The following is a 10,390-nucleotide window of genomic DNA, read 5'->3' as shown; positions in this document are numbered from 1 at the left end:
CCGTTCTAGCAAATGTTAAATGCGCACATAGAAAGAGTCCATTGATGCACAGCCGGGGATCGAACCTACGACCTCAGGTATGAGAGTCGCATGACGAAGCTACTAGGCAAACACTGCTCTTAATTTAGATTGAAGTGTGTGAAAATTGCCAACAATTAGTTTGTGCTTGTATTAATTAACCTGATTATTTATGTAACTAATTTTATGTTAAGCTATTTATTTTACGTACTGTTCATGCTAAGTCCGCTGTATCAAAACTCAAACGAACATATACTTTTGATTTTGGCTCTGCGCTCAACGACACACATAAAATCTTATAGGTATGGTTATCAGGATGAATACTTTGTATTCCCGGACATTCAAAGTCAAATCTTTCTTAATCATTTATAATTTTCTCGTAATTTGTGGAAGTATATTATATGAATAAAACGATAAATTAACCATTGTAATTCATTTTTTATTATTTATTTAAAAAAATCACATCTTTAACTCATCCATTACTTCTTCTGCATCTGCTCTTAGATTCTCCACTTTTTCTATTAACATCATCTGTAAAATAAATAATTTTAATAAGTGCCCGATTTTTTTACAAACATCTCGGAAATTACAAGCCACACGTTTACAAAATTAGCACATTAACGTGCTTGAAATCCTAATCTCTAATATAATTAAATTCCAACACGATATAGATATCTAAGTAACCTTACTTTTGAAGTCGGTTTAAAATTTGAACACGTTAGAATACGGCCTTAGACATTACCCTTGCAGCGCTGATAAGATGCTGTGCTGCAGTCCGCGAGAGATGTTGCACAGCCGAAGATAAACTTTCCTCTGACGCACGCGCAACTTCTTCGACGCGACGAAATCCAGCGCGGTACAATTGCATCGCACGAGCCTGTATCAAGTAATTGGAACTAAGAACATTAGAGAAACAAAAAATCATTTTAAAAACTTACAGTTGAGACGTAAGATTTTTTAATCCTTCATTAAATGGCGAACGTGAATTCAAAAATTAACGACATAGATGGCATCTACTTCAAAGAAGCGCAAAACTCTGATATTGAACTTAACAAAAAATATTTTGGTCCTTCAAGCCGGGCTGTGAAACTTACCTTCCTTACGGCGGGTAGCTCCATCAATTGTTCCAGCTCCGGCATACTACAAGTGCGCAGTCGCACCGCAAGATCGTGGAACAGGGCTTTATAAGGCCATAAAGGCGACAATTCGCCGCAAAGGCGTTCCGCACTACTTGCGAATGCGCACGCCGATGTGAGTGCAGCTTGTACTAGCCCGCGGGATACACCATATCTAACACACACAAAATAAAAAAGTTTTCAAAAACGTATTTTTAGATATAATATTGTCGCACTGAAAAGATAAGGATATCCTCTTTCAAACTAGTTAGTGAATGCTTCTTTAAATAAATAAATAAAAATTTAGTTTATTTGACTCAAAACAAACATTACATTCTATATACAATATTCAATGTGGTTGAGATATGAGATATGAATTTAATATCATTATTTAGTATGGAAACTAATATTTGAATCATTTTTTACATATGAAAAAACCTACTTATATTAAGAGTCAGTTATAAGTGTTATTTTATAATAAATAAGTATAACAATTTATTTATGACAGAAATATGGTTGTGACACAATGGATTGAACGCTAGTCTCCACAATAGGCATATAGACATGGGTAACTAATTTACTATTATTCCGTGGTACATGGTTAAAAGAATTTTTATTAAAAACAAGTAGTATTTGTTTTACTTCTGAATGTGTGAGTGAGTATAATAGTGTGGCTGAGAGTTTTTTTAAGCGTGGGCTGTTTTTGTAATAGTTTTGGATCCTCAGAGCCATACCAAAATATGGAAGAATGCCTTTGTAGAATCGAAATCCAATTTGCGTAGTTTTTGTTTTCGGTGAGTTTATACCTGAAAAGTATCACTATGGCAGAATCCATAGATTGGGAGACTTTATTAAGAAGTTTCTAATTGTAAAGCAAATTTAAAGTACAGTACTGACTTGTCAGCTACGTCTGCGACTGGAGTAAGTCTCCAAAGGTCCCGAAGCATCAGAGCTATGTAAAAACGATGTAGGACCCTCTCCGGTATATTCTGAAATATTAATAAAATTTATTTATTTACATACTAATTCAGAAATACAATATATTTAAAAAGAAAGGTTTTTCAGAAATACAATATATTTAAAAAGGTGTGAGTAAAAAATATTAAATTAGATAAGATGAGCGCAAAAATTTTAGAATTACACAGAATTACTAAGGCAAAAACAATGGAGCAAAACAAAGCAATAAAAACATATGTGAAGTAAAAAAGGGCACATGATTGATGATAATTTAGATCAGTTAGATCAGTTAGTACGAATGTTATAGATCGACGTGGACAGGTAATGTACAGTAGGCAGACTTTTGAAGAAGATATAGAGGAGCTAATCAGATATGAACTCCCTCTTATTAAATGTAAAAGAACAAACGGTCAGGAAGCTCATCTGATGTTAAGTGATAGCGTCACCCATGGACAATGTCAATGCCAGAAAGCTCGCGAGTGCGTTGCCGGCCTTTCGAGAATTGGTACGGTCTTTTCTCGAAGAACCCTTAATCGAATTAGTTCGGAAATACTTCAGTGCGAAAGAGTTCTACATAGTGGTGGAGCGCGGCAAAACTGTCTTAAAATTTTTGAAATGCTCAGTTGTGGAATGACGGACGGAATAGCTAAGACTTGAGTCTGTCAATTAAAAAAAAATTAAGACATTGTTCATCTTTTGTTTTTCTTTCCTCATAAAAACGTTAAATTTGTTTGCCTACCCATTTTTTGTATGTACTATTTATTACTACTAAATATGACTTTGCTATGAAAGCCTGGTTATCCATATCACAGGTTACCTAGTTTGGAAACCAGTCTCCCAATACCGTCACAACTGTAATCTTATTTATTGTTGTAAATGTTATATGGGAGAAAAATAAATAAATAATTATTATTATCTTTGCAAAGAATGTGGTACATTTAGTTTAATCAATTATAAAAAAAACGCGTAATCAAGCATAAAAAATATATCATTTATAATAATGTGACAAGTTAAATTATTTAAAATTGTTGTCAAAACCCATGGTCTAAATAATAATAATAATAAATAATAATATCCATCTTGGCTTTCAATTGAAAGTTCGTATGATTTTTAACCTTTCATTCATTACAATATTCGTTATTCTAAATGAGTTTTTTTGCTTTGCTTTGTTAGATTATAAAATTGTATGAAAAAATTATTAAACGCAATATTTTTGCGCAACATAAACAATATACTTCTACCCAATGGGGCATGGGGCAGATATTTCTGTCTACTTCATTAATATTTTTAAGTTAAAATCTCACCGTTATAGGTTTTCCTGTAATCATGCGAACTGCATATCGTTCTGTTATACCCAAAACCCTTGCAGTTTGCGATGCTTCTTCATCGAAACCACAATACAGTGAGTAGTAGTGGCGGTAGTCTGGCCGCACTACTGTATCACCGGTTACCAGGTAGAGTAGATGGAGGCTCCCAAGTAGTACTAAGCTTTGAGAGGCATGATGTATGTCTTCGAGAAACTGCCGAGCTATTTCCAGTTCAAGACAACCTGAATTTTTATGATTTTCTAGAGAAACTCTATAGAATTTAAATAAAAACTATTTTTTTCGTTACAGCCTTGAAATTACTTAAAACTATTTTTTATAAAAGTATTTTTTTATTTCTGTAAGAGGACTGTTTTGAAAAAAAAAACTGCTTTCATAACAGATTTAAATGATCGGATCTCTTATGACAGATATGAAAGAAACGAATTTCGGAACGAGTCTAAAAATATATGACAACCAAGTGACAATTTTTTATTTTTAATGAAATGAATTTATTTATTGAAATGTGTACTTATGTATATGCGTTAGAAGTTATACTTCTTTGGAAATATTTTTTTCTTTGTTTAAATGCGCCATGGACTTATGTCACATGGCAACATTGCATAGTACATATATTTTCAACACATACTTGAATCCAATAAAAACATCATAGGATGCATAAAATTGTGTAACAGGTACTGTAACTGTTACTGTAACAGGTACCTAACAGGTTAGGTAAAAATTTGAGACAGACTTTTTAAAATAAATTTCTGCTCTATTAGCTAATTTCGGTTTGACGTTGATTTTTGAGACACCTAGATTTTTCCATAAAAAAATTGTAAACATTTACTCCTAACAAAGAAAATGAAAGACTTACTTTTTATCGCCGCTTGTCCAAGTTTGCTAACAACTAATTTTAAGTCGTTATTAATCATATCCGTCGTTTGTCCTGTTTTACCGACAAATTCCAAAGCGCCACTCTTTAATAACGCTATTAGATTTTCTTCACACAGTTCTTCTATATTGAGGCTCCTGTGAATTTTATTTAGGGTAAAATATCAGTGTTAACGGACCGTATGTTGGCCTATTAGATTTATAATAAAAGTTATACAATTAATTGTTTTAATAAATGAAAAATAAAACTCAATTGACTAAAAATTCACAGGTAGATTAATAAAGAAATATTAACGGACTAGAAAAATAAAAGTAGTAATTTTAATAATGTTATTCGTTTTGGCTCTTGCGGGGTAGCCATGCTGTTTAACTTATAATGCAACTTTAATAAACACCTATGACGAAAAAAAGAAGTTACACAAACTAAAACCAATGTGTGTTGTTGATAACAAAGCCTAAGATAAATTTACATAAATGAAAAAAAAATTAAAGGATTGTGATGTTAACGATGTTCATGTAAAATTGGTTACCATGGTAACACATCTTATAAAAGACAAAACTGCTTAGCAGATAACATCTTTGAACTATTTTTATATTAAATAATAATTTAATTTATTAAGTTTTATCAAAATCAACTTACAGTTCAGTTTTAGCTAGAAAGGTACATCCCAGAAACTCTTTCAACCCTCTCACATCGTTAGCTAAGTTTAACGCAATCGCACTGATAAGAAGGCTTGCGATTGTGGGCCTTAATTGACTGGTTACGGGAGGAAGACCGCCAGATAATACGTTTTTCAATTGTGGCCATTCCCGAGCCCCGCATATTATTATACTTTCACCTGCAAGGTTTTGGAAAATTCATAATAGGGTTTTTTGTGTCTTAAGCATGGGAAAGAGAATATTTTTTTATACATAGGAATCAACAAGCGTTTAGAACGAGTACTGTTTTGGAACCTGATTACCATAAATTAGTTTTGATGGTTCGACAGGAGCTCTAAAGGTGGCGACTGACATTGAATATTCGCTCGATGTAAGCACAAGTCGAATATTCGGAATGATTTTGTCTGTCGGTTGTTACATTACAAGTCAGTCGCCACCACCTGTACGTCCGCCATTTTGACTGCGACTGAGGATGGGATGGAGCACAGGCGAATCGCGAATATTCAGGTATTGTGAGGACTGTTGATGCTCACAACGAACAAATATTCATGCGAATATTCACATCAAGCGATTCGCTGTCAGTCGCCACCTGAAGGTAAGAGAAACTTCGACACAGTATATAAAAATAAAATTCACAATCCTGCGCTCTATTAACAAGATATTTTTATATTTCGGCGAGTATCAGACACATAAGTACCTACTTATGTATTAGAAAAATAAAACATGAAACAAATATCAAGATTGTAAAAAAATGTAAAACATTTCCAGTAAATCTGTGTTTCTTCTTACCAGCATCACAAACGCCGGCTCTACCAGCCCGACCAACCATTTGTCGATAGGACGACAGCGAGATAAATTCGCGGCCTACAAGAGGCGCTCGTAGTATTACACGTCGGGCGGGAAGATTCACGCCCGCCGCCAACGTAGACGTACAACATAGAACTGAGATAACTCCTGCTCTGAAAAAAAAATCCATAGGTTATACAAAGGGGTGAATAAATAATAATTAATTACGACAATTACTGATTCATTTTATGTACAAGATATTGTTTTTAAATTTTTTTTAAATATAAGTATATATATTTATAAAGAAAATGACAAACCGAAAAGCCTGTTCCAGTAGACACCGTTCGTCAGAAGCTAGTCCTGCGTGATGATACGCGACACCTGCGCGTACGCAACGAACTAAGTCCGCGCTCGCACCTTCCGTACGTAACGCGCTCTGTAGCGCTATACGATCTTGTACACGATGGGATAACATATCACTGTAACATAATAACAATGAGGAGATAGTAACGGGTCAAAGGAAAAACGGGTAACCTTGAGTCGAAATAAGATTTAATAATAAAAATAATATTATATTAATATACATAATATATATAATATACAAAAAATCTGTGGCGCTACAATTTCCTGGGTGTATGACATCTGTATCGGTTTCATGATTATTGTCTATTTATTAGGCAAGTAGGTCATCAGCCTCATGTGGCTGACCTTGACTCGCCTTCGACTTTTTGGGTCTAATGCAAGCCCTTATCACGATGTTTTCATCACCGTTCGCATGTTAAATGCGCACATTGGCGAAAAAGCCACTTAGGCAAACATTGCTCCTGCTAGTCTATAAGTATGTGTATTTGTGTGTCTATAGTTTAATTGTCGATAAAATAAATACCTGCGCTGCATATTACAGAGTAATGTTGCGACACTCTGGCAGTTCCTTTTGGTAGGGCAGAACACCAGACAACTGTCTTTTGGCACCACTTCACTCACTAATCCTCCCACCAAGTCCGGATCCATTCTGTATCCAGCTTCTGTGTACTGGAAATATTATGGAATAGTTTTACACATATTTTTAAAAGATTGATATACATACTGTGTGTTGCATTTCGTAGCGTTATTGCATAATGTATTTTTCTCAATTAATGGAGTATCCATCACAAAAATAAAATAAATAAATAAAATAATTTTTAATATAGAGCCCTTCAGCCAAACTTAGAATATCTCTCTAAAGAAAGGATTTTTTTTATTTTTTGATACTCCATACCTTTTGATATTTTCCCTTATAATTGATTTCCTACGATCGATTTTTTCAACAGGCTAGGTAAGTAATGAAACGTCATCGATCCAAGTCGACATTTGCCTAACTGTTTGACGAACTGGATGAACATCTTTCAGGCCGCTAGTTAAAAGGCGCCATTTAGTTAAACGGCTAGGCTGGTAATTGAACGGTAGTTGGCAGCGACATAAGTACATAAACTTAAAAGGAAACTAAACGATCTTACATCAAAAGCTAACTTCCGATCTGGTACCAACTCCATATCTCCTGAACTCCAGACGATCTTGTACAACATGTCACCAAGTTTTACATACTCCGTTAGTTCAACGGGCCGGAATTGTCTTTGAAAGACATCTGCTTGGAGGAAGCCAGCTAAATCTGGGAGATTACCTATTGTAGCACTCATGCCAACTATCTGTATGCCTTCTGAAAATAAGAAGAATTTATGAGCCAATTATATATTGACCTAAAATGTAAAGAAAATTGAAACCTCACACTATTGTACTTACAAAAGGATGACTATTTATGCATAAACTCATTATTTAAGATGTAACGGTTTGACGTACGAAATTCAAATACAAGGAACAGGTATGTCGGCTTAAGGAACAGGTATGTCGGCTAAAGGAACGGGTATATCGTCTCAAGGAACAAGTATGCCGGCTAAAGGAGCAAGTATGCCGGCTAAAGGAACAGTGTGCCGGTTAAGGGACAACAAGCTCTCAAGTAATAAATTAAACTGTTTGAATACTTACTTTTAGCAAATATGACAGTTGAAAGTAGAGTTTCCAGAGTACCTCCTCTTCCTGGTTCTCCAATTAAATGTAATTCATCTACCTAAAAATAATCCAGCTTGTTCTATTGGTCTTTTTATATTGCTTAATAATTGAGTCATTAAATTAAAGGCAGTCATTTTTTATATCAGCAATATTGACTGTTTTTACAACATGACATATATTTATGTACAAGTAACACAAAAATGAATACAATACAATAAATATATAACATATTTTCCCATATAAAATATGAGTATGATAATACAATATAAAATTGCATGTCAGTTCCTTTGTAAGATATACAATTTAATCACCTTAAAAGTTAAAATACTTTAAAAAATCTTTAATAAGTAATTTTAGTAAAAGTCCATACTCACAACAATTAAACCAATTTCATCTAATCTATCTAATTCTATAAGATTCCTTATCAAGGCCAGCCCTTTTTCTATTGTTGCTACATATATACTATTTTTTCTTCTTCTTTTCTTAGGAGGTAAGTGGCCCTTACCACCAGCATATTCTTCTACTAAGAAATCTAATTGTATTGCAAATGGAGATAATGCCCATATCTGAAAAAAGTTTATTGTAGTATGATAACTCAACTCAGCATTGTGAAATTAGAAGTTGCATGAGGTCCTATTTTTCATAAATTGATTTAAAGTATTATCATAAAATTGAATCGAAAAATATATTTATGTAGGTTGAATTGTCCAGAAGTTAGTTGTCCATAATTTTAAAGGTTTGTTTTAGTTTTCTAAGCCAAAAATTAAATAAACAAGCATTGTCTTATATAATCAATAATTTATTGGAGGGATGTCTATGTATGTATTTATATATCTATTTTGATTATAGCTAATTAAATATAAATATTAATAAATTGTCTTTCCCTTGGCCTTATCTCATTGTAGAGATTTTATGTAGAAATAACATATTCAAATTAAGATATATTTTATATAAAGATACAAGTGCTATTTTACTGTAAATACACTTAAGTAAATAACTTTAAGGTACTAAAAGTACTAGAATTACAATATAGTAGTTTTAAAACAGAAAATCTATACTGATTATGTATGTTGTTACCCACATACCTTTTCCTGCACAATTGCTACAAAAGGAAGAATAAATAAGGAATTCCTTTTGCGAACTAACACCTCTCGTAACATTAGCACCTCTGCCACTAATGTCTTGCCTCCACTTGTCGGCAGGGCATATATTAAATTTTGCCTCTTTTTGATTGCATTTAAATTTAAACATTCTTCTTGCCAATCTAAATATGAAATTTCGTTAGAGTAAGGGATTCTATGTTTTAAATAAAAAAGTGTTATAATTGTTTATATAAATACCTACCATAAAACTTTTCAATATTTCTATAAGACTTAAATAGCCCTTTTGTTATTAGAGGTAGACCATAAAAGTTATTAATCTGATTATTCTTTGGTTCTGTTTCATTGGTAGGATAATTTTTGGCAATGATTCCACTCTCTCTTATGTCTAATAAAAAAGAATCTTTTGTTTCAAAATGATCATTATCATTATTACATATAGATTGATTAATAATATTAAAGCTGTTTTCTACATCTTCCTTATATTGATCAGTTTTTTGCTTATCATCAATGAGGTGATTATTTGAGTCAATATTTGAATGAAAACTTTCTTTAAATACATCTTCGGCTACACTAATTGATAGACTATCTTCTCTAGGTTTAGAATCTACAAAACTCTTCCAGTTGTCTATATTATCAAGTATATTATAGGTTTCTAAAACACCAGGAGAACATGGAATATCGCTACAAACGGAACTGTTACAATCTGAATCGCACAGGTACTCTACTTGATTGCATGGTAACGGGGGTGAGTCACAGTTTTCTCTAATTTGTATACGTTTTGAAGTATTTACATTATGTTTAACACTTCCGCGGGTTTGAGTTAAACGTGCGATTTTACTATTTCCAAGTCTACGTCGTTTTGGTGTTGAAGGCGTACAATACAATTTACGGTTATTGTTCATTCTAATATGATATATTTTATAAATCCACTGAAATTTTCTCAGGATTTAGGCATGTAAAACTTAAAAACAAATGAATAACGACATTGTTTTTCTTAATTTAGATAACGGTGTACGGACTACGGACTAGACTAGTAAATATGTAATGATAAATAAAAAATATTTATTTGTATTTTGTGTGACAACAGACAAGTCGGTATTCGGTAAGTCAAAACTTAAAAGAGGCATAGCAAAATGTTAGTTTGATAACTTTGACAGTACAATTTCACATCAAGTAAAATGACATAGATAAATGATTTTATTTTAAACATTAAGTTTATCTGTGGCTACAATTGTTTAATAAAATTAAACCATGTAAAGTTTTTTGTAGTTTGGCGCCATTAGCTCTTATAAACAACATGAATTTAATTTGTTTTAGATCGACAAAAGCATAACGGGACTTAATGCGCATGTATCTTTTAGGCACATGCGCTTTAGAATCGTAACAACTCAGCACAGCTGCACTTGTTATGTGCACCATAACAAATTCAACATCATAAATATGATACTTTCAAGCCAATGTATGAAAAATTATGTGCTACTTATGAAATCATTATAGTTATAATGTA

General features: G+C 32.8%; 1 protein-coding gene across 1 annotated transcript; it reads right to left on the bottom strand.

The window, feature by feature from the left end:
- Window positions 1-436: 436 nt before the first annotated feature.
- Window positions 437-9,988, bottom strand: LOC111001448 (helicase POLQ-like). The gene is made up of 15 exons (XM_022271347.2): window positions 9,125-9,988; window positions 8,866-9,044; window positions 8,155-8,346; window positions 7,757-7,838; window positions 7,231-7,430; window positions 6,621-6,766; window positions 6,052-6,213; window positions 5,738-5,907; window positions 4,929-5,127; window positions 4,272-4,426; window positions 3,395-3,639; window positions 2,031-2,122; window positions 1,113-1,308; window positions 761-895; window positions 437-549 (listed from the first exon to the last, which is right to left on the bottom strand). Exons 1-15 carry the CDS (start codon window positions 9,783-9,785, stop codon window positions 478-480), a joined length of 2,886 nt encoding a protein of 961 aa, XP_022127039.2. The 5' UTR covers window positions 9,786-9,988; the 3' UTR covers window positions 437-477.
- Window positions 9,989-10,390: the final 402 nt, after the last annotated feature.

The sequence above is a fragment of the Pieris rapae genome, chromosome 18 (genome assembly GCF_905147795.1).
Source record: "Pieris rapae chromosome 18, ilPieRapa1.1, whole genome shotgun sequence".
Taxonomy (NCBI): domain Eukaryota; kingdom Metazoa; phylum Arthropoda; class Insecta; order Lepidoptera; family Pieridae; genus Pieris; species Pieris rapae.
Note: the sequence above shows the minus strand (reverse complement) of the source record. Positions and strands in the feature narration are given on the sequence as shown.

Bases quoted from the DNA above. Each gene is read 5' to 3' on its own strand.
- LOC111001448 (XM_022271347.2), bottom strand. From the start codon at position 9,785: ATGAACAATAACCGTAAATTGTATTGTACGCCTTCAACACCAAAACGA. The intron at 4,427-4,928 runs GTAAGTTGATTT...TAAAATTCACAG, and splicing joins TTTCTAGCTAAAACTGAACT to GAGCCTCAATATAGAAGAAC. The intron at 2,123-3,394 runs GTGAGATTTTAA...TTAATATTTCAG, and splicing joins TTACAGGAAAACCTATAACG to AATATACCGGAGAGGGTCCT.